This window comes from Lemur catta, chromosome 19, assembly GCF_020740605.2.
Source record: "Lemur catta isolate mLemCat1 chromosome 19, mLemCat1.pri, whole genome shotgun sequence".
Taxonomy (NCBI): Eukaryota; Metazoa; Chordata; class Mammalia; order Primates; family Lemuridae; genus Lemur; species Lemur catta.
In genome coordinates, this window is record NC_059146.1 from 23,334,369 (window position 1) to 23,357,617 (window position 23,249).

General features: G+C 53.4%; 2 protein-coding genes across 3 annotated transcripts in view; one reads left to right on the forward strand and one right to left on the reverse strand.

Moving 5' to 3' along the window:
* The first annotated feature begins 6,357 nt into the window (after positions 1 to 6,357).
* Positions 6,358 to 11,277, forward strand: FUZ (fuzzy planar cell polarity protein). Its single transcript, XM_045531127.1, has 11 exons — positions 6,358 to 6,671; positions 6,917 to 7,038; positions 7,314 to 7,398; positions 7,645 to 7,713; positions 7,935 to 8,039; positions 8,623 to 8,820; positions 8,948 to 9,043; positions 9,375 to 9,481; positions 9,562 to 9,626; positions 9,706 to 9,780; positions 10,773 to 11,277. Exons 1-11 carry the CDS (start codon positions 6,561 to 6,563, stop codon positions 10,994 to 10,996), a joined length of 1,257 nt encoding a protein of 418 aa, XP_045387083.1. The 5' UTR covers positions 6,358 to 6,560; the 3' UTR covers positions 10,997 to 11,277.
* Positions 11,033 to 23,249, reverse strand: part of AP2A1 (adaptor related protein complex 2 subunit alpha 1) — a 32,323-nt gene continuing 20,106 nt past the window's right edge. Inside the window, exons 5-24 of one of the 2 annotated variants that reach the window (XM_045531125.1) lie at positions 22,463 to 22,592; positions 21,978 to 22,079; positions 20,425 to 20,533; positions 17,461 to 17,611; positions 16,988 to 17,156; positions 16,717 to 16,854; positions 16,358 to 16,540; positions 15,776 to 15,873; positions 15,214 to 15,445; positions 14,953 to 15,120; positions 14,704 to 14,864; positions 14,277 to 14,342; positions 13,881 to 13,937; positions 13,691 to 13,773; positions 13,488 to 13,577; positions 12,535 to 12,658; positions 12,333 to 12,449; positions 12,164 to 12,233; positions 11,881 to 12,015; positions 11,033 to 11,477 (exon numbers count right to left, since the gene is read on the reverse strand). In XM_045531125.1, coding sequence (XP_045387081.1) covers positions 11,400 to 11,477; positions 11,881 to 12,015; positions 12,164 to 12,233; positions 12,333 to 12,449; positions 12,535 to 12,658; positions 13,488 to 13,577; positions 13,691 to 13,773; positions 13,881 to 13,937; positions 14,277 to 14,342; positions 14,704 to 14,864; positions 14,953 to 15,120; positions 15,214 to 15,445; positions 15,776 to 15,873; positions 16,358 to 16,540; positions 16,717 to 16,854; positions 16,988 to 17,156; positions 17,461 to 17,611; positions 20,425 to 20,533; positions 21,978 to 22,079; positions 22,463 to 22,592 — 2,461 coding nt within the window. In that variant the 3' untranslated portion in view covers positions 11,033 to 11,399. The remainder of the gene's footprint in view (positions 11,478 to 11,880; positions 12,016 to 12,163; positions 12,234 to 12,332; positions 12,450 to 12,534; positions 12,659 to 13,487; positions 13,578 to 13,690; positions 13,774 to 13,880; positions 13,938 to 14,276; positions 14,343 to 14,703; positions 14,865 to 14,952; positions 15,121 to 15,213; positions 15,446 to 15,775; positions 15,874 to 16,357; positions 16,541 to 16,716; positions 16,855 to 16,987; positions 17,157 to 17,460; positions 17,612 to 20,424; positions 20,534 to 21,977; positions 22,080 to 22,462; positions 22,593 to 23,249) is intronic. The other variant, XM_045531126.1, reaches the window with a different exon arrangement.

Sequence of the window (23,249 nt, forward strand, 5' to 3'; positions counted from 1 at the left end):
CTCAGATCTCAAAGGGAGGGTCAGGAGACCTAGTTGCTATGCAACGCGTACGCTGCCCTCATTAACAGAGATGAGGTTTCTAGTTCTGTTCGTTCTGGCTCGAGAGAATGGGGGTGGGACATGGGAAGGGTCCAATCACATTGTCTGAAACGACGTTACTAGGCAACGCTTTTAGGTTGCGTCAACTTGAAAGGGAGGGCAGCTGTTTTTCCTCTGAAAAGAAACCGAACTCCAACCCTGGTGGAGGTTGCTAAGCAACACCTGATAGTTGTTTTCTGGGAGAGGAGCCAGAAACTGGCCTAGAACATAAATACATTCCAGGTGGATTAACAACGTAAATGCAACGAATGAAACCCTAAAACTATGTGAAGGAAAAAGAAATAACAATGTATAATTCTGAAGTCCTGAGCAGAGTTTGTTAGCACTGTAGCGAAGCCAGAACATGTAAAATCTTACCAATTTGCCCACAAAGACTGCATAAAGCAAGTTGAGAAATATACGACAAACTGGGAAAATCTTTGTAACGTATTTGTTGATAGAAATTTGCTACACAAATAATTCTTACTTATCAATAACAATTTAGATAGAATACTGTTATTTTTTAAAGTGGAAAGAAACCTAGACCTCTGAAACTTTCATGCAATGAGTGTAAAAAAAAAAATAGAATAGAAAAAAAGAGAAACTTTTTTTTAAGTAGAAAGAAACCTGAGTAGGCTTTTCCCTCACACATAAAAAAATTTTAAATGGCCAATAACCATCTGAAAACTGATTATCTTTGCCATTTGAAAAGTGCTAACAGAAAGCCTAATGACATAGCATTTTATCTTTTCATGTTAATTAATTTTGAAAAGAGTAATGTCCATGGGGGTGGAAGGGTTTGGATAAAATTAGTAGTCTCAGACATTGCCTAGTGTAAGTCAGGACAATTGGCTTCAATTCAGTTTGGCAATGTATTTGAAGGCAAAAGAGTGCATTCCCTTTGAACACAGCAGTATTAACCATTTTGTCACATTTACTTTATCCATCTCTTTTTCTTTCATTTTCTTTGCTGAAATCTTTTAAAGAAAATTCCTAAAATTATATCATTTTACTTCAACATACTTGGTAGGCATCTTTCAAAATTTAGGGACATTTTCTTACATATCCACTATGGCATTATCACCCTTAGCAAAAATAATTTCTTTCTTAGTATCATCCAACACTGTCTATAATCAAATGTCCCCAGTTCTCTCAAAATGTCTTTTTACAATTGCTTTATTGGAATCAGGATCCAAAGAAAGACCATATTCATATTTAGACATTATGTCTCTTAAGTTTATTTGAATCTAGAGCAGCTCCCTCCTTTTTATGCAAGTGTAATTAAAATTTTAATAAGGTTATAAGGAAGATAAAAGTAACATGGAGAAAGGAAAAATGATCAACAGGCATAAAGATTAAAATGGTACCTATAGGTAAAATCTGCCTATCAACAATCTTTTCATTAGATAAGCTGAATGTTAGATTGGTTGAATTAACTGATTTTTAACCATTTCCATTAATGTATTACAAATGGTAACATAAACAGTTATTTTAGACTGGGCTTCAGCTTCTGCCATTAAGATGGACTACATGTACTAACACTGTTTTTGCTACATTGGTGGTTTCATAAGAGGTAAGCATAGTCTTCAAGAATCCTCTCTCACTGGGAGTGGTGGCTCAGACCTATAATCCTATAAGCACTATAAACACTTTGGGAGGCAAAGTCAGGAGGGTCACTTGAGGCCAGGAGTTTGAGATCGGTTCAGGCAAAATAAGACCCCATCTCTACGAAAAGTAAGAAAAATTAGCCATGCTTGTTGACTCGTGCCTGTAGTCCTGGCTACTCAGGAGGCTGAGACAAGAAGATCACCTGAGCCCATGAGGTCGATGCTGCAATGAGCTATGATCATACCACTGCACTCCAGCCTGGGTGACAGGGTAAGACCCTATTCCTAAAAAAGAAAATTAAAATTAAAAGAGATTTTTTAAAATAAAATTTTAAAATTCCCCTCTTTCCCCCCAAAAGATGGAGAATCAGAAATTAACTAAAAAGAGGGGTGGTTGAGACAGAACTACCTGCACAGGGAAGCGGCTACACTGGCATTGCCTGGAGGCTGAGGGCAGCTGTGATAACTAAATCTGGTTCTCTGGTTGGTTCACTAGCTCAGCCACCATCTACCAGGACAGCTGAACTAGTTCCAAGTCAGTAGTACCCGTGGTAACCTGCAGCAGCAGAAGTAAATCTTTCCTACAAAACTCAGATCAACATCAGGTAATGAGTTCACAAAGACCAGCATAGAAAGGACTATAAGTAAGAGTTCACAGAAACAATACTCAATTGATGTAGATCCCTGAAGGACTCCAGGTACTACAATTGTCAGGTTTATAATATGCCATAAATTGCACGATGGTAGCAGAAATAAAGGACATGGTCTAAGTTATCTTGGGCTGTGTAACAAACTTGGTCCTTAAAACAATGATATGATTATTTCACAGTTTCTGTAGACCAGGAATCCAGCCACGGCCTTAGCTAGGTCCTGTGCATCAGGGGCGCTCACAGGCGGTAATCGAAGTGTTCACTCGGGGTTGTAATCATCTCAAGGCTCAATTAGAGAAGGATCTGCTTCCATGTTCAGTCACATAGTGGTTGGGACTCAGTTCACAGGCTGTTGACCAGAGGCCACCCTAAGTTCCTTGGACCTCTCCTTTGGCAGGTCACAACACGGCAGTTGTGGCATTAGAGCAGTGAGAGAGAGCACCAGTAAGGGAGCAAATACAAGCCAGATGGAAGTCACACTCTTCATAACCTAGTATGTCAGAAATAACCTCGTATCATTTTTACCAAATTTCAAGTGTTAAAAGTAAGTCACAGGTCCCATTCGTACACAAGAAAAGAGGAAAAGGGAGTGAATACCAGGAGGTGGAGGTCACTGGGAGGCATTTTAGAACCAGCCTACTACAGACACAGAGATCAGCCAGCAGCAAGAAGATATCAAAAAAGAACAGGTGGGGTTTGGGGGAGGACCACAATGTAATTTTTAAAATTGTTGAAACAAAAAAACTGAAAGGGTGACTTAAACAGAAGATTAAGACAGCTGAAGAGAGAATTAGTGAACTGGAAGATATATAAGAAATTACTAAGAATGCAATATTAGGAAATGAAAAAAATTTTTATTTTTGAGACAGAGTTGCACTCTGTCGCCCCAGGTGGAGTGTGGTGGCATCATCATAGCTCACTGCAATCTCAAACTCCTGGGCTCAAGTGATCCTCCTGCCTCAGCCTCCCGAGTAGCTGGGACTACACGTGTGAGCCACTGTGTCTGGCTGAAAAATATTTTATTAAAATTTAAAAATGGATATGGGGACTTAAAGAAGAAGGTCTAACATCTTCCTAGTTGGAGTCCCAAAAGGAAAAAAGAGAATAAAATGGAGGCAATATTTTAATAGCTTATGGGTGTATGTTTTCTAGAATTGATGAAAAGCATGAATCCTAATAGTACAAAGTATAAAATCAGGATAAATAAAAAGAATTGCTCAACTTGACTCATCATTATGAAAGACCGAAAAGCACCCAGAAGGAAAGAACAGATCTCTGCAAAGAAATTATATGTATAATGACACCAGCTTCTTAACAGTAAAAATGGAAAGTAGGAGACAATGGAATAATATATTCAAAGTTTTGAGAAAAATTAACTATCATTCCAGACTTGTACAATAGTGAAAGTGAGGCAAAGTAACTCCACGTAATAAAAATAGAATGTAACTCCAAAAGACTTGCACTAAAGGAACTTCTAAAAGGATGTACTTTAGGAAGTAGAAATATTAAAAATTATGCTGGGAAGATGGGCTGATTTGCAAGAAAGAAGGAGGAGGACAAAAAGAATCACAAACACATATATAATTACAAATAAACATTGGTTACATAAATTATAAAAGTATTCAGTAGGGCATTTTAAAAAGTCAGAAAAAATACTGGGTAACACTGGTTAGTCTGGAGAGCATTCAACAGAGTTAAGCTGTTCTATGCTCTTTGTATTATTTGAAAGAGGATTTAAGATCTTGTTTAATGTTAGGCTTTGCTAAGTTAAATGTAAGTAAAATTTCAATAATAACTTCTAAAAATAAAAGAGCCATAGAGTGCATAAATTCAAAATCAAGAAAGAGAGAAAAAATGGGCCGGGTGAGGTGGCTCAGCCTGTAATCCTAGCACTATGGGAGGCCGAGGAGGGAGGATTGCTGGAGGTCAGGAGTTAGAGACCAGCCTCAGCAAGAGGGAGACCCCCATCTCTACTAAAAATAGAAAAAAAAAATACCAGTCAACTAAAAATAGAAACAAAAAATTAGGCGGGCGTGGTGGCTCACACCTGTAGTCTCAGCTACCCAGGAGGCTGAGGCAGGAGGATCACTTAAGCCCAGGAATTTGAGGTTGCTGTGAGCTAGGCTGACTGACGCCTTGGCAGTCACTCTAGCCCAGGCAACAAAGTGAGACTCTGTCTCAAAAAAAAATTAAAAAATTAAAAAAAAAAAGAGAGAGAATGGATTGAGAAAAACTCTTCAATCCAAGTAGGGTGTGGTGGCACAGGCATGTAGTCCCAGCTACTCAGGAAGTTGTGGTGGGAAGATCACTTGGGCCAGGAATTTGAGGTTGCAGTGAGCTATGATCATATCACTGCACTTGAACTTAGGCAACAGACCCAGACCCCATCTTTAAAAAAATTAAAAATAAAAAAAAATTTGATTCAGAAAAGGGCAAGAAAGAAACATTTACAAGGCAGGACAACAAGAAATATAAAAGATGATAGAAATATATCAGTGGTCATAATATAAATGAACTGAAGAAAAAATTCATGGAACTACAGGGAGGAATTGCTAATTATTTTATGTATCTTTTTATGCCTCTATAAGTTTGATTAATGTAATGTGTAAGGTAGACATCTTAATTTTCTTTGTATCAACTATTGGAAATCAAATCTAGAATGCAAGCAAAGCATACATATATTAAGGGAAATAAATGTTTTTTTAAATTACTGTATATTTTGTAAATATGCTTGGATGAATGAAGGGAACTGTTTTTACAACAAAAGAAAATATCTAGCTGATGAAATTGCTAACTCAACTTTATTTTTTATTTATTTATTTTTTTGAGACACAGTCTCACTCTGTTGCCCTGGCTAGAGTGCCGTGGTATCAGCCTAGCTCACAGCAACCTCAAACTCCTGGGCTCAAGCAATCCTCCTGCCTCAGCCTCTTGAGTTGCTGGGACTACAGGCATGTGCCACCATGCCCGGCTAATTTTTTGTATATATTTTTAGTTGTTCAGCTAATTTCTTTCTATTTTTAGTAGAGACGGGGGTCTTGCTTGAACTCCTGAGCTCCAACAATACACCCACCTCGGCCTCCCAGAGTGCTAAGATTACAGGTGTGAGCCACCATGCTCAGCCTGCTAACTCAACTTTAAACACACACAGGAAAAAAACCTAACATATGTCAGTCAACATAGGATTGGTCAAATCAGTTTGTTACATCCATAAAATAGATTATAAAAATATATTGAAAAGATGAAGTGGATTTATACTTTTTTATAAAAGAGTATGAAAACCTCAGTACAATGATCACATTTGTAAAAAAGTGTGAATATTCTGTGTTAAACTGTCTTTATTTTAAGGAAAGTATTTGGGAAGGAGTATTTTCACTTTATCCGTGATATACTGTCATGTATAAATTCATTTGAAAAATGTTATTTCTAAGATTCTGGAAAATAAGGCATTTCCTCTTTCTTTTTCTAATAACAAAAACAATCATCTCTTTTGGTGGTTACTAGGCAACGCTCACTGGACCAAACCACCCTCGAAGGTGACGGGGGAGATGGTGTTTTTCTCCATTTCGCCCGAAGGTGGGTGCTCGGACTTCGACGTGGGGCCATCTTTGAGCGGGGCATAGCTGTTTACTGCCTTAGAATGGGAATGAGACCGAATGTGGTTGCTAGGCAACGCTCTGGCGCTGTCGCCATCTTTGAGTAGGGCACAGTGTTTACCACTAGGAAGAAGAAAGCTAGGGTGACTGTGGTTGCTAGGCAACGCTTGGCACCGCCGCCATCTTTGCTCAAAAGCTGTTTTGTTTTTTTTTTCCATTTACAATGTAAACCCCATTATATCTTACCAGATGGTTTCTAGACAATGCTTTAGCACAGTCAGTGCCTTCAAGCTGGTGTCTTCGTTCTCTTTAAATAAATGAAGTCAAACTACTTCAGGGAGAAACTACAAAGCTTTGCAAGTATAATTAGCCGCCATGTTTGTTAGGGGTATAGTGACTTCCGGCTGGAACGGAAGAAAACCTAACTGGATTTGGGGGAGGTGCCTGAATAGGGATTGAGGGTCTGTTTGAGTGGGAGGGAGAAGGCGGGAATTTAGTTGTCTTCCAATCAGCTCCCCATCTCGCCCTCTGGCGGCTCCGGACAACAGGCCGATTTACTGTGATTACTGGCATGCTCCGAGACCGGCACTGACTGTCCCCACGTGGAGGGCTGCAGGAGGGGGTTCCAAATGGGGGAGGAGGGGACGGGGGGCACTGTGCATCTGCTGTGCCTCGCGTCCTCCAGCGGGGTCCCCCTGTTCTGCAGGAGCAGCCGTGGCGGCGCCCCCACCCGTCAGCAGGTGGGGCCTTGGATGCCTGGATCTAATATAAGGGGGTTAGGCGTTTTGACTCCGGATCCTCGAGGGAGCAGGGGCTGTGGAGGTTTCAGTGTTGAAACCGAGGGGGCAACGGACAGTAAGCCTGGTTCCCGGAAGGAGGAACTGCCAAGGCATATGAAAAGAGGAGGGGGCTGGGATCTTGGACACTTGTGTCCCAAGGAGAAGGATATTGGGGGCTCCTGTCTAATGCCCCATCCCCTCCCCAGCTTCCATTCTCTGTCATCGGCTCCCTCAATGGAGTCCACATGTTCGGGCAGAATCTGGAGGTGCAGCTGAGCTCTGCGAGGACGGAGGACACGACTGTGGTGTGGAAAAGCTTCCATGACAGGTTATTAGGCGGGAGCTTGGGATACGGGGACAGGGCCTGGAGAGAACCCTGTTGAAGATGACCCTGGAGGCTTTCCAGCTTTCCAAGGCCAGCATTTATTTGGCTGTGGGATCTTTGGCAAGTCAGTTACGCTCTCAGATCCCTGAGATTGTCTCTGTAAGAAAGACAGGGAGATGTATCTGGCATTCTAGGATCAATGGGCAGAACCTACTGTACCCCCTGCCCAGTTTCAGAGGCCTGGACTCATTCTTCCTTCTCACATTCCATTCCTACAGTATCACCCTCATTGTTCTGTCATCTGAGGAGGGTGTCTCTGAGCTGAGCCTGGAGAGGCTACTCCAGATGGTGTTTGGGGCCATGGTGAGACTCCCCAGCCCTCTTTTCTCCCAAACCCAGAAATCTGAGCTCTCAGCATCATTCTCCCTCAGACCTAGGAGTCCAGGCCCCCAACCCACTTCTCCCTCAGAACCCAGGAATCCTGGCCCTCAGTCCCAGTTGCCAAGGCCCCAAGCCTCCTCTTCCCTCAGACCCAGGAGTTCAGGTTCCAGCCCTTTCTCTCTTAGAACCGTTGTCCAGGGCCCCTACTCTTCTATGTGGTTCTTCTAGGTTCTTCTTGTGGGACTTGAAGAACTGACCAATATCCGCAACGTAGAGAGACTGAAGAAGGAGTTGAGGGTGAGGCTGCAGGACATGAGGATGGAAAGCTGGGATACCTGAGCACTGCTACTCAGGAACTACAGTTCCCAGAAGCCCCTGGGGCAGCCTGACCCCATGGGTTCTTGGGGCAACTTGTTTGTCTGACCCTGGAGCTAGGCCAGGCATTGCCAGTTTTCTGAGGGGAGGCAGGAGGTCTGTGGCCACCTGGGTCCTAGGCTCCTCCCTTCTCCCTCTGCTAGGCCACCTACCGCCTTATTGACAGCTTCCTAGGGGACTCGGAGCTCATCGGGGACCTGACCCAGTGTGTGGACTGCGTGATTCCTCCAGACGGGTCTGTCCTGCAGGTATTGGGGACACCGTGGAAACAACATCTGTTCCTCTGGCTCAGTCCTCATCCTTGTTCCCCTGGACCATTGTCTCCACCCCTTCCTATCCTCTCTGCTTCCGCTCTGACCGCCACTTGGCCCCAGAAGAATCTTTCTACACCCAGAGCTGGCCCTGTCCCACCTCTGCTCACAGCCCTCCTGGGGCCTCCATCTTCCTGAGGACAAGGTCGCAGGCCCTCAGCCTGGTGGCACCCGCCAACCTGTTGCTAAATCCACAATCTCCCTTCACCCAGCTGCCACAGGGGCCCCACAGATCTTAACAACTTCCCAGCTTCCCGACCTTGGTAAACGCTCTCCCTTCCACCTGGCGAATCTCTATGTGCCCTTCCTTAAATACTGCGCTTGTTGATTTGCCTGGTGTGGCCACCTGCCAGCAGTGTGGCTCTCAGCAGGTGGCTTGACTTCTCTGAGCTTCAGTAGAATGTTGCTTGTGCCTACCTGGCACATGCCTGTCTCTTCCCATTCCTTGCCCACCTGGGAAGTCACCGCGCCCCCTGCTCACGTCTCCTGACTTCCAGTCCGCCTGCCTCCCCTTACCCAGGAAGCCCTCTCCGGGTTCGCTGAGGCCGCGGGCACGGCCTTCGTCAGTCTGGTGGTGTCAGGCCGGGTGGTGGCAGCAACAGAGGGCTGGTGGCGGCTGGGGACGCCTGAGGCCGTGCTGCTCCCCTGGTTGGTGGGGTCCCTGCCGCCGCAGGCCGCTCGCGACTACCCGGTGTACCTGCCGCACGGGAGTCCCACGGTGAGTGGGTGGGGCCGGCGGGGGGCGGGGCAGGGGGAAGCGAGGAGCGGGACGAGTGCGCGAGGAGGCGGGATTTGTGATGGAAAGGGGCGGAACTGCGGTCGGCCCCACCTGTGCCCTGCTTCAGGTCCCTCACAGGCTCCTGACCCTGACGCTGCTGCCCGGCCTGGAGCTGTGTCTGCTCTGCGGGCCGCGCCCACCCCTCAGCCAGTTGTATCCGCAGGTGAATCCGCGTCTTGTCCCGCTTCCCCCACCAATTGCACCCTCTGCCCGCAAGCTCCCTCCCTCACCACCCGGCCCCGAGAGCCAGCGGCTTCTTTCCTCCGGCACCCCGTCCCCTGGGCTGCGCTCCAATCTCCTCCACCCCAACTTGGCCACTCTTTCGCTCGTCTTCTGTCCTTCAAGGTCGCACCCCTTCCATGGTCTTCTCCCTCCTCTCCTCTCCTACGCCCCATCCCCACCTGGCCACGCCTCCTCCCTTTGGTGACTCCCAGCCCTCCCCCACGGGCCCCGCCTCTTTATGACCACACCCCCCTGATAACGCCCCCCTGCAGCTTCTGGAGCGCTGGTGGCAGCCACTGCTGGACCCTCTGCGGGCCTGCTTACCTCTGGGACCTCGAGCACTGCCAGATGGCTTCCCCCTGCACACAGACATCCTTGGGTAGGGCTTGGACGAGGGGAGGGGAGTGAGTTGGGGTCCTCATCCCTTCTTCCCTGGCCGTGACACCCCCTTTCCCACAGGCTGCTGCTCCTCCACCTTGAACTGAAACGTTGTCTCTTTACTGTGGAGCCCCTGAGGGATAAAGGTGACTAAGGACAAGGGCGGGCCCAGGAGGAGTGTGGGCCGGAGAGGGGCTCGCCATCACCGTGTGTCTTCTCTGCCAGGGCCTTCCCCTGAAAAGCGCCGGCGCCTCCTCCGCAACTTCTACACCCTGGTCACCACCACACACTTCCCACCAGGTCAGTGGCAGGCGCAGTGCACAGGCAGGGGCACTGAGACCTAGGTTGCACAAGGTGGGAGTGAGAAGTAGGGTTGGAGAAACTGGCAGGAGAACCCAGCATGCACCGGGCAGTGGTTTTCCTGGAAAACAGAGCATTGATAGACAGGGAGGGAGGGGAAGGAGGTCCCTGGCTGGTTTCTGAGACTCCTGGGTAATCCTAGTATTTAGTAATAACTAACACCGAGACCTCTTCTCTCTTGCCAGTGCTTTTATATGTAATGACTCACTTTATCCTCGCTGGTGAGGATTATCCTGTTATATCATCATGCTCATGTTACAGACGAGGAAACTGAGGCTCAGCTAATAAGTGGCAGAACCATGGTTCAAACACAGGCAGTTTGCTCTGTATCCAGCAGGCCACCACTCTGCACTGCTGCTGACAGCCCAGACTTTGTTGACAGCCAGGGTAGCGGGGGGGCGGGTAGGGGTAGGGCGATATTTCTTAGAGTCCAGGTTAGGAAGGAAAAATTGTTGTAGAACCCATAAGGCCCCAGAAAGAAAAAGGAAGGAAGGGAACTGGGGTGGTGCTACAACCCTGGTGAAGACCCCGACCGCCACCTCAAGGGCCTTAGCCCTTGCTAGCTGTGCGATTCCACCTCTCTCTGCCTGCTTTCCCCCTGTGTAAATCGGGGTGGGGGGGGGACTCAAGCTCGTGTGTTGCAGCCTGGTGTCTGATAAGTGTCAGCAGCATGTTTGTGACTTGTATTGCTAAGAGCATTGCCTGGGGCTGCACACAGCATCCCCAGGAAAACGGCGTGGCTGGGTGGGAAGACGGTGGCCTTGTTCAGGTTGCTGATAGCTGGCTAGAGCCCAAGGCCCTCCCCTGGCAGGAGGCTCCCCAAGCCTGTGCGAAGAGACTCCACAGATTCAGAACTTGGGCCCAGGCTGGGGTCGGGCTTCTGAGGGTTAGCATCCTACTTGTCACCTCAGTGCTCCATGTCCTCTCCCCAGAGCCAGGGCCACTGGAGAAGACAGAAGATGCAGTCCACGGGGCCCCGCTGCCCAGAGCCTGCTACCTTGTGTTGGGGTCCAAGGAACCAGACACAGGATTGCATCTGGTGGGCCTGCAGTTGGGGCATAGGCGGCTGCTGCTTCTGCTGTATCCTCAGAGTCCCACCCACGGGCTTCGAAACCTGGCCACCCACACGCTGCACGCCCTCACCCCACTTCTTTGACCACCAGGGAGTGGGTGACGGACACACACATGGGGCTGTTAGCGTCTCTCTGTTTATTCGCTCACAATAATACACAGCCCCTGGATGGGGAGAGGGTGGGAGGGGCTACGACAGGGTGGGGGAGGAGGGGAGGAGGCACCCACTTCCCTGGCCCCTCTCCCCTCTGTGCTTGGAGGGGAAAGGGAGGGAGGGGGCTCCCCCTTACCCCCCACAATGTAAACAGCAGCAGATGAACAAAAATAAAAATACAAAAGGCCGGAGGAAGGTCCCAGGCATCTCCCCCAACCCCTGGGGTCTTTTCCTGTCACGAGTGGAGGTCCCCCATCCACCCCATCCACCAAAGCTGCCTCAGTTCTAGGAGCTGCCCAGTGCCGGCCACATCCCCGGGGGCAGAGTCCAGGGCTCAGAACTGCTGGGCCAGCAGCTCACACAGGTGACGGGAGACAGGCTCCTTGCTGGTGCGCAGGGTCAGCCGGTACATCTGGGTGGGGGGAAAAGGGGGGAGGACTCAGAGGGGATGGGGGAGACCACATGGGAGGGGACAGAGAGCCCAGGGAGAGGGGGATTCAGAGGAGATAAAACGAGAGAGAAGGATGACAGGATCAGAACGGTGACAGAAGAGACAAGAGGTCTCCAGAGAGGAGGGGGACAAAAGAGCCCAAGACAGGTAGAAAGGATATGGAAGGCCAGGAATCAGGCAGGGAGAGGGAGAGGAAGACCGGAGGAAGGGGACAGGAGAGAGCTAATGGTAGGGATAGATGGAGGAGACAGGGATAGAGAAGGGGGCGGTGAGGCAGAAGGAGTGGGCACAGTGGGGTGGGCACAGGGAGCGGGACAGCCAGGAGCCCTTCCTGTGGGCCTTGGGACCTCCCACAGCAACTCACCTGGGCCTGGGCATTGGGCTCCAGCCGGAGCAGACAGCCCACCTGCAGGGCTTTAGTCTGGATGATCCCAGCCCCCACAAAGTTCTCAGGGTTGGGGTCCACGTTGTCCAGGAGAGCAGAGCCAAACCCCAGAAGCTGGGCGGAGGGGAGCAGGCGTGAGGGTGGCAGAGCTGTTAGCGCCCACACCGCGGCATCCTGGTTCCCAAAAACCCTTGGGGCTGAAAATTGGCCCCACTTTACAGATGGAAAAACAGACTCCAGAAACACGCCCCTAGTCTCTCACCTTGGCCTTAGTAACCTCGGCATCCATGGGGTGGTTGGCTTTGAAGATTTTCTGTGCCTCCTGCTGAGGCCTGGGGGTGGGGGAAGGTTCAGGTCAGCGACCTGGATGCTCTGCCCCTGCCCCCCCAGCCCCCAACCCCCAGCGGCCTCGGCCCCATCCCCTCGCTCACAGGCTCAGCTGCTTCCAGCGCTGGAAGAAGTCCTGGGCCGCCATCTCTGTCGGCTGGAAGAACTTGTTGATGGTCACTGGGAGCTTCAGGGTGAGGGACTGGGGGGCGCCACCATACCTGGTACGGGAGGTGGCAAGGCTGTCAAGCCCCGCCCCTCGGCCCAGAAGCCCCGCCCCCAGGAAGGGCCCCGCCCCCGACTCACCGGAAGCGCACTGACAGCAGGGGGGGCGTCAGAAAGTCCCGCAGACACTCGATGTTGAGCACCTGCTGCACTTGTGCCCCACCGTCCACCTGCGCCGCCACGCGCTTGGTCTGCACGGCCAGCTGTGCGCACCCGTGGTCAAGGAAGCCAGAGACAGAAAAGGTGGCCCGAAGGGGTCTTGGCCATGAACCCTTGGCTTCCGGGCAGCCCCAGCCTGCAATCCTGGACTCACCCTGTAAGGCCCAGCTACAAAGTTCCTCCTATGCAACCTCTGACCTGCCCCCTAAGTGCCTCCTCTGACCTTTCATAGTGGTCTCGGTGGCCCTATTGCACCACAAGTCACACCGTATTGAGATAACAGCATTGGCTCTGGAGGCTCACTTGGGTTTGAATCCCAGCTCTTAACCACCTGGGTGACTGTGGACAAGCCACTTAACTCTCTCAGTCCCATCTACAAAGTGGACACGTGCTAAAATGTCCTCAGGAGTTGATGAAAGAATCCATTTCAAGTACTTGCCTGTATGTTTGGCACATGATCAGCACCCAAAGATGGCAGTAATTAGTGGTCTCATCATGTGCATTCATGTCCATAACCCATGTACAAGGAGCCAGTTTTATGCATCTCTTGCCTCCACCCCGTTCCTGGCACAGAGCTGCCTACAAGAGCCTTCTAGACCCCCAGGCCTAGCTCCCGAGTGCAGGGGACCCTGGCATCATGGGCATGGAGCCCAGCAGAGAACAAGTCTAGGACATCAAAGGTGCCTGACAGGGCCGAACTGAGGCCCTGAGCAGGTGGGGTTCTCGAAGTAATGCCTCCTGCTCATCGTCTTGTTGTCACCTCCTGTCCTACAGATGAAGACACTAAATCTCAGAGAGATAAGCACATGCCCAAGCCCTCACAGTAAGAGGGGCCAAGCTGGAGCCAGGGGGCTGCGCCGAGCCTGAGAGGATATGAGTCTGGAGGTCTCCTGGGTGGACAACAGTGGGCGAGAAGTTCTGGAACTGCACCGAGGTCTTGTTGCCATAGAAGAGATACATGCGGCCTGCAGTGGGTGGGGGAGGCAGGGCTCCATCCGAGTTCCTCTGACCCCCCTCCCAGCCACCACCCAAGCCAAGGTCTCCCTCCCACCCCGCCCCCACAGTCCACCGGATGCACCCAGGTTCTGCCGGAACTCTGACTTGACTCCGATCTGCAGCAGCTGGTTCTCAAACAGGACCCCGTTGTTCTTGCACACAAACCTGCGTAGGGGTGGCAGGGAGCTCAGGATGACAAGGGTACCTGTCTGTGCCTGGCTTGGGCTCCCTATTTGTCCCTGTTCCCCTTCCCCATCTCCCCCAGGACTCACTTGTTCAGCAGTTCATCGGCCTCTGGAATGGGAGGGCCGATGTCCTCGGGACCCGGGCTGGAGGCGAGAGAGGAGTGAGATGGGAAGGGACTTGAGGGGCTGGAGGGAAAGACCCAGAGCTAATGGGTGTGAGACAAGCCCTGCAAGGACAGAACCCCAGAGCCACATACCCAGACTCCTCACAGAGCCTCAAAGAACCCCAGAATCAGACCAGCAGTTGCCTCCAATGCAAATGGCACCCTGGCACGTGCCCCTATCAGAGGACTCCAAGTTTCACTTTCCTCCCAAGTCCCTGCCTCTGCCACTCATCCGGAACCCCCTGACAAGAGCTCCCAGCCCCTTAACCCTCCCTGCGGACACCAGAGTCTGTCCCCAGTCCCCCAGGCCACCCCTTACTCAGCAGCCGGAGCTGGGTCAGCCAGCAAAGCCATGGGGCTCTCAGGGGCAGGCGGCTCCAGCTCGCTGGGCCATCCAATCCCAGAGCAGACAAGAGAAGACAGACGTGGCAGGCAGCCAATCCCAGAGAGGCAGCAAGAAGGCCGAAGAGAGGGGGAGAGAGAGAGAAGGAGGAGGGAAGGAGAGAAGGAAGAGCAGGCTGAGAAACGGTGATGGGAAAGGACAACAAAGGGTGGCCGGGGTCAGCAGAGTCCAGGGTGGCCAGAGGGAGGGAGGGAGCGAGGAGGCCAGGGCAGGGGAGGCAGCAGCGGGGCTGGCAAAGGCGCAGGGACAGGGAGAGGAGCAAGTGCGGAGGTGGGAGGGGCTGAGCGGAAAGAGGGCAGAGGCTGAGAAGGCCAGAGCAGGGGCCCGGCCCAAGCAGGGGTACCTGAGGAAGGCCTCCTCGGGGGTGGGCCCCAGGCTGGGCTGGGCTGCTGGGCCGTCGAAGACATCCACCAGGAGGTTCCCTGCGCTGGCAGGAGCCGGGGGTGCGGCTGGGGGAGGGGCTGCCCGCAGCCCCAGGAGGTCGGCGGAGGGCGAGGGCGTTGACTGCAGGAAGCGCAGGTGAAGGTGAGAACCAGGCACAGCCAGCCCTGGCCCCCCGCCGGCCTTGCAGGGCCCACCCTGTGGGACTCACCACGGTGCTGGGAGTGGGCTCCACACCTCCATTGATGTCGTTGCTGCTGGCGTCCCTGCGGCCATCATCTAGGGCGCTGCCGGCCCCTGGCCCCTTCTTACGTTTCAGCTTGGCCAGGATGGAAGACTCGCGCTCAGGGAAGGGTGGCATCTCCTCTAGCACTGTGGCCTGGCGGGGTCCGGGTGGGGGCAGGTCAGTTCCAGTCATGAGGAGAAGAGGGGGAGGAGGGCAGGGGCAGGGGCAGGGGGCCAGGGCTCTGACCAGGACGTCGGTGCTGGCCACCGAGCTGAGGGTGAGGTACTCCACGGCCCGCTGCTGCAGCTCCACGTCGGCGTTGCGCAGCTGGGAGCCGGCCCGCAGCACACCCTGGATGGTGGCCTTGGTCTCAGGGAAGAGGTTGATGAACTTGATGTAGGTAGACAGCAGCAGGGCCCGCGTCGCCACGCTGCACAGGTGGAACTTGGAGTGCAGCAGGGAGAACTGCACCGGGGGGCTGCGAGGGGGACAGGCATCAGCGAAGGGCCGGGCTCCACTGCTGTCTCCCAGAAACCCCACAAGAAGTGCCACCTCCCTCGGATGGACCCTTCCCAGGACCACAGACTGGCTCCTGGGGACTGAGAGTCCCCAAGGCTGAAGGGCAGTGACCACTTTAATGCTTGGTCCCAGGGTCTTCTGGTTCCCTTACCCTGACAGGTGGTTGGGGCAAGAGGCCGAGAAGATGCCTAGAACCCCATTGTCACCAGCCCTCAGGTTCTCAGGGGTCCCCCAAGCCCCAGATCCCTCAGAAGCACGTGTGTTCATCCACAGCCTGAGGCTCCCTCACCTGGACCGGGGGTCCCCAGCAATCAGGTTCCCAAACTCCCCAAGGATGTAGCCGCCGACCTTCACCATGTTCTCGTGACAGGCTGGGGCCTGCAGCGCCTGGGAGGGCAGGGGAGGGGCGTGGCGGGGACCACGATGAGCGCCCTGCTTCGGAGTGCTCAGCACGTGCAACCTACTGCCTCATGGAACCCTCACAACGCTACGATGTGGGTGGGGTTATAGGTGGGGAAAGTGAGGCACAGAGAGGGTAAGTGACTGGCTTGAGCCCACAGGTAATGAAATGGAACATCACTGGGCCCCCCTCCCAGGACAGAGGGAGACTACCAAGATCTGGGGACAGGCAACTAACTACATGCTGGGTGCCCCACGCCTGTGCCCTGCAGACTCCTTACAGCAGGTCTGTGAAGCCACAGCCCCTGGGTCCCTTGGGTGACCCCGAGAGGTAAAGGCACTGCTGGGAGGGCCCAGCAATGCAGAAGAGGAGCCAGGATGGTGGCCTGGGGCTGGCAGCCCCCATCCCCAGCGGTCCTCGCTCTACCTCGAGGTCCTGTCCTGGGGGTCAGGGTGAGGGAGGCATGCTGACCTCAAAGACCGTCTTGGCGGCGTAGCCCTGGACGTCATCACGGTTGGTGACGATCTGTAGCACACGGTACCACACCTCTTCACTCACGTAGTCGCCCGCGATGCGGATGAGGTTGAGAATGGTGTCCACATACCAGCTGTAGTCCACCGCATACTTCTCAGCCAGGATGGCCACCTTCAGGACCTGCCGCCAGGAGGGAGGGCACGTGGGGATGTGTGTGCATGTGTGGGTGTGCCCACAGGGAGGAGGGGCTTGGACTCCCCTGGATCTGGGCTCACCACTGCCTCTATGGGGAGACCCAGGGGTCCAGGCCCAGCCCCTCCTCCCCCAGACTGAGGGGCCCACGCCCCAGGACTCACAATCTCTTCACGGATGGCGTAGTCAGCCGTCTCTAGGTACCGGAGCATCTCCGACACAATCTGCTTGGCGTTGCTGCGGTCGCACATGGCGTAGAGGAGGTCGGCGGCCCGCTGCCGCACGCTGACGTCCCGCTCCGTCTGAGGGAGGACAGCAGGGCCTAGGGTGTGTTCTGGGCTCCCTCTGGGCACAGGGCTGGCCACCAAAGGGCCTCTGAGCCCCTGGCCCCTCTGAGGGGGCGGAGGGCCCGGGGCAGGCCCCGAGAGGGCGCACCTTGAGAGCGTTGATGACGGTGTCGATGTGGGTCTTGACGGCCTCGTGGGAGAACTCGGAGCTGGCCAGCGTGCACATGCTCTCCAGGGCCAGGTAGCGCAGGTTGGTCTCCCGGTGCTGCAGGAACTGGCCCAGCTGGTTACAGGCCCGCACCAGGAGGTTGGGCTCGCTGCCGGGCGGTGGTGGGTGCCATAAGAGAGGGGCAGCGTGAGAGAAACAGAGATGGAGATTAAGGAGAAGGAGGACTCTTAACTCCTGCCTGAACCAGCCCTACATCCTGGTCCTGACCCTCCTGGTGGCCCAGAGAAAGATATCCAGTGATTCCGTCCCCCAGGGAGGGCCCAGCACCAACCTCACAGGGTAACACCTCACTCCTCCATCCGCCTCCTGCCTAGAAGTCGGGATCCCCAGCCCCTGCCCCAGGCCCTGTTGCCGAGCCCGGGCACCAGGTCCCACCGGGCCCACGTGGGCACCTGTCGTAGTGGATGATGAGGCTGATGGTCTCGAAGAGGACGGCGTTCTTGGCGTTGGAGTGCTGCACCTTCTTGGACTTGGGGGGCTCCTGGGCCTTGTTGAGCACGGTCTCCAGACATTCCACCAGCCGCCCCTTCACGGCAGCATCCTCTGGGGAAATAGAGGGCACGAGGGGGCTGAGCGCCACGCCTGCCCAGCCCACCTGCTGGGACAGTGGCCACACCACCGCTCCATCCTCCCTGGAAGAGCTCGGGCTGTCTCCAACCCGAAGGAGCCCTGCAGGTCCCTCAACCCCCTCCCAGGTCCCCAGAGGTGAGTGAGAGAAGGAGACAGCAGATACATCTCCAGACCTGGGTTCTCATCCTGCTTTGCTCTGACCCTGCTAGGCTTTGCTCACTCCTGTGAGCCTCAGTTTCCCTTTCTGCAGTGCTGATGCTGTATAGATTTCTCACACAGCAAAGAAAGCTCTAGGAACCTTCCCTAGAGACACCCCCAAACCCAGGCCTTCCCGAGGCCCAGTCTGAATGCTGAGCCACTTCTGACAAGGACGCACTAGCCGTTCAGTGGCCTGCCCGGTACAAGACCCCTGTGTGCACACTCAGTAACAGGCCCTTGCCTGGGGGCTAGGAGTTCAAGGGTGAGAAAGCGCTGCCAGGCAACCCCTGCCAGCCCCCTCAACATGAGACAGACAGACGAATGCTGATCACTGCCATTTTCTGGAATGTGATGTGTTATCAAGTGTATAGAACAGCTGCCTAGGATTGTAACAAAAAATATTGCCCCCAAATCTCTCAGGACATGCACCAGCTAGACAAACAAGCTAAGGGACACCACAGGCAGCAATCAGCTGAATCCAGACTTCAGGACACAGAGCCACACAGCTCCCCTGGCTTCTCCAAAAACAGGCGGGGTGGGTTATATTAGACTAGAAGAAATTTGGGGGGTGGGGAGAGAAAAAAAATTTTAAAAATTAAACGACACCGTGGAGTTATTTTGAGTCTTCTTAGGTATGATAATGGCACTGTAGATTTTGCAGTGTTCTTGGTCTCAGGGGACATATGTGTAAATATTTGGGAGTTGGGGGAGTGTTTTGATATCTGCAATTTGCTTTTAAGTAGTTCGGCTGAGAGGGCGAGTGAGAATGTGTAAAACAACAATCACTGCTGAGGCTAAGTAGAGGGTCTCCGGTGTTTGCTATACTGTTCTCAAGTTATCCTTATGTTTGAAATTTTTTTATTGTTCAGAGATGGGGTCTTGCTATGTTGCCCAGGCTGGCATGCAGTGGCTAGTCACAGATGTGATCATAGCTCACTGCAGCCTCCAACTCCTGGGCTCAAGCAATCCTCCCACCTCAGCCTCTCCAGTAGCTGGGACTACAGGCATGTGCCACTGTGCCTGGCTTATGATTTAAGTTCTTCATAATAAAACATTGGGGCAAAAGCTAATGTCAGAGAATGAAGAGTGTAATTCTTCCAGATTAAAAGTGATTATGAGAAATGTTAACAATAATCAAATCTGAGCCAGGCACAGTGGCTCACGCATGTCATCTCAGCACTTGGGAGGCCAAGGTGGGAGGACTGTTTGATGTCAGGCTATTGAGACTAGCCTGGGCAACATAGCAAGACCCCGTCTCTACAAAAAAATAGAAAAACTAGCTGGGTGTGGTGGCACACACCTGTAGTCCCAGCTACTTGGGAGGCTGAGGCAGGAGGATGGCTTGAACTCAGGAGTTCGAGGTCAGTGAGCTATGATCACACCACTGCACTCACTCCCTGGGCAACAGAAGGAAACCCTGTCTCTAAAAAATTTTTTTAAAAAATCAAGTTTGATATTTGTGCCTTGATTAGATCCTACTTTGAACCAACTCTAAAAGGCATTTTGGGAAAAATTAAGAAAATTTACAGTGGGTATCAGAAAACACTAGGGAATTGTTCATTTTAAGTTTAACAACAGACTTACTGTTGTGAATGAAAATGCCCAGTTTTTAGGAATGTAGAACAAAATATTTAAAGGTAAAACACCAGGATATCGGTAACTTCTAAATATTTCAGAAAAAAAAAAAACAGGAGCAAGAACACAGACAAAATATGAAGTCTAGGTAATAGAATCTCTACTTCTCTGTATGCTGGGAAACTTTTCATAATAAAAAAAAATTACTTGGCAATAAATTGGAGGTAGCCCACCACCATCTGCTGAAAAGGGATGACACAGGTTTGGGGGTTCTTCTGGTCCAACCCCAGAGCAGGGCCATGTCTGCAATTCAGTTGGAAGAAGTGAGGTACCTGCCCTGGGCATACCCCAAAATTACCAGCTGGGGCTTCGGAGGTGGAACTGGCCTTAGATCGACCTAAGCCCTTCCTTACAGTATGAAAAAGGCCCAGAGAAGGCACACGACTTCCCTTGGGCTACACAGCAGAATCCATCATGGCTTCACAAGCTGGGAGGGGCCTCTGGCGTCACCTACATCATAGGCTCAATCACAGTGTGTGCACACACGCACATACGGAGTGCACAGGCACACACGCACACTCACAAGCAAATACACACACACAGACACGCACACAGGAACACACGTGCACACATGAGCTATGCTAATTCAAACAGCACGGCCACCGGCTGGGTGACCCTGGGCAAGGAACTCCCCACTCCAAGCCTTGGGTTTCCTCACCTGTAAAACAGGTGTGGCAATAGCCCCAGCCACAGTGCTGGAGCAAGAGCCGGCGTAGCAGGGACCCTGGCCCGCAGCAGGGGAGCAGCCACGGGTCTGACCCTGGGTGCTGCGCAGGATGGGCTCCGGGATTAGGGCTGCCCGTTCCCCTACCCCACTGCAGCCACGTAACAGGGGCTAGAGGCACCACACCAGCCTGGGAGAAAATCCTGACCCGGAGCCCCAGCCCCACCTGCCCTGCCATGGGCTTAGAGGTCCCCACCTGGTGACAAGCAGCCCGGGGGCTCGGCATTACCTGGCGGGGGGTAGCACTGCAGCAGCCGCAGGAGCTTCACTGAGAGCCAGGGCGCCGGGACAAAGTAGTAGGTGTAGTCCTGGAGGTCTGTGGAGGCCGAGGAGACGATCTGGGGGGAGAAGATGGGCGAGGAATGGGTGGGGGCAGGATGGGGACGGGGGCACGTCACCCGCTTGCTGGGGAGGAGCAAACACTGCCTTCCAATGGCAGCAATGTCAGTGCCACGGTTTTAGGGAGCAGGAAACTGAGGCTCAGGGAGGGGGTGAGGAAGCCTCGGGCACAGATGCACACGCGTACCACAGGGTGGAACTGGGACTAAGCCCAGGGCTGGTTGATTTTTCCAAGTAACACCGGTGCCAGGTGGGCAGGAAGTCTCTGCTGATTCCCTTCTGTGTGACAGTCCATAGCCCAGGTCCTCACTCTGAGCCTCCCACCGCCCCAAGCTACCAATGTTAGAGCGCACATCACCACATCACGCTGGCTCGCTGGGGGCTATTTCCCCTCAAGACCAGAAGCTACCCGGGGACAGGAATTGGGCCCAACTAGGTCCCTGGGCCTGATACAAGGTCAGATAGGAAAGCAGGTTTGGAGAAGAGGTGGCGAATTAGTAAAAGATCCAAAGACCATGTGACTTTTGTCCTCATGGCAAACTCCTACTCAACCTTTAAAACCCCTTCTTCAGGAAGCTCTGTGCCACCTCCATGCTGGTAGGTGCCCCTGTGCCCCCTGTCACTGTGTCTCCTGCACCTGCCTGGTATACAGTATTCAGATGTATGGGAAATGAATGAAGCAATAACTGAATGAATGAGCAGTGTGTTGTTCTCTTTGTTTGAGAATCCAGGCCTCTTCCTACCTGCCTAGGAAATACTTCCATGTACTCCAATTTCCAATTTCAATTCAGGGATCGCCTCTCCCAGGAAGCCTTCCTGGACTCACAGGCTGGGTTAAATGCCTCCTATGGAAGCCTGTGCTACCTCCATTATAGCACAAACCACCCTTTTGTGATAATCCGTGACTGAGTCACCTCCTCTGCTACACACGCCTCTCTCCAGCAGGACAGGGAGCTCCTTGAGTGTATAGCTTGAGTCTGACTCATCTGTGTCCTTAGAGTCATCCCACACAGAGTCCGGAACGCAGGCCTCAGGGGATGTTCTCAGCACACGAGCGAGGGAGGAGAGAGGGACGGGAGGCAGGATGGAAGGAGACAGATGTGCAGGGAATTGGGGAACAGGAGGAAGAACAAACAGGAGGGCAGCTCTGGCTTCCCGGGCCCTGCTCTGAGCACTTTATTCACAGCAGCTGTGCTGTGAGGCGGGCACTGGTATCGTCCCCATTGAACAGATGGGGCCACTGAGGCCCAGAAAGGTGAAGCCACTTGCCCAGGTCCACCCAGCTAGGAAGTGGCCGAGTGAGGATGAACCCAGCTCAGAGCCTGGGTTTGTAACCACTGGGCTGGGAAGCCTCTCAGGGAGAGAGAGGGGGGACCAGCGAGGTGTTGGAGGGCACAGGGACACCAGGGCCACTCCCACAGCCAGCACCTAGACCACACCTACCCGGCTCAGGCGAGACACGGCCAAGGAGATGCACGTCTTGAAGTCGTCTGGGTTCTTCTTGCAGAGACAGGTGATGAGGCTGACAGCGGCCGTGACCACGCCCTGCAAGGGGCATATGAGGTGGATCAGGGCCCGGGCGGAGAGTCCGACTGGGGACAGGTGTCCAGGCTGAGAATCTGAGAGCAGAGGCTTCGGGGCAGGGCGGGCCGTGTGTGCGGTCGAGAGGATGTGCACGTGTGTCGTGTATTCGGGTGGGGTAAGGAGGCACTGGGGACCATGGCCAGCACGGGCCTGAGTGACTGGGGTGCCCCTGGGAGGGTCCCAGGCATGCAGGTAAGGAGCAGTGGGTAGGTGGGGACTACAGAAGGACTGGGAGGACTGGGGGAGGGACAGAGGTGGGGACCCCTGGGCATCCAAGGGCAGGGAGGGTAGGGAGGGTTGTCTCTGGGCAGCTGTCAGGGGGTCTTGGGGACACGGGGCCTCACCATGTGCTGGTCATTGAGCAGGTGCACCACGCGGGCTGTCCACTCGCCCATGGGCACCAGGTCGGGCGAGGCCTTGTAGAGCCGCAGCAGGCACAGGGCCGCGCTCTGCTTCACGCTGTCCATGCTGTCCCTGTGGGGATACAACGCAGGGCAGGGGCAGCTGGAGTCAGCGGGACCCCAGCCCTGCACACCTCCGCTCCTGTCTTGCTCCTCCCAGGAAGGGCGCGAGTGGCCGCAGGAGTGCAGACAGCCAGGTGGAGCCAGGATCCAGTCTGGTGCTGCTTGTCGCCACCGGGACTCCGGTTTCCTCCTGCAGAAAGGGCTGCATCCCAGGAACCTCAGGGGTCACTGGCAGGGCTAAGCACCGTCACCCATTCACCAAGCACGCAGCGGGTGCCTGCGGGCACCGCGTGAGCGCTATGGATCGCAGGGCGCAGAGTGGTCCCAGGGCTCGTGCTCCTGGGGCTCACACACACACACACACACACACACACACACACAGGACACTGCTGGGGTCTGTGCTGCAAACTGAGGCCAGCACGGAGAGTGCCGGGGACGCTATTTTGGAGGAAAGCCTCTCTGATAAGGTGACAGAACAGAAAACTGAGTAACTTGATGAGGAGAGATGGGAGATCCTCTGCAACGGAACGCCCAGGTGAGGGGACAGCCTGTGCCAAAGCCCTGAGCCAGGCGCAGGCCTGTGCATGGGAGGGGCAGCGAGGACACTGCGTGGCTGTGGCGAGTGAGCTGTGGGGCAGAGAGCCGCAGACAGGACAGGGAGGAAACA

Coding starts and splice junctions, on each gene's coding strand:
- FUZ (XM_045531127.1), top strand. CDS start 6,561: ATGGGGGAGGAGGGGACGGGGGGCACTGTGCATCTGCTGTGCCTCGCG. Junction 8,040..8,622: donor CAGACGGGTCTGTCCTGCAG/GTATTGGGGACA, acceptor CCCCTTACCCAG/GAAGCCCTCTCCGGGTTCGC. Junction 9,482..9,561: donor CTGCACACAGACATCCTTGG/GTAGGGCTTGGA, acceptor CCTTTCCCACAG/GCTGCTGCTCCTCCACCTTG.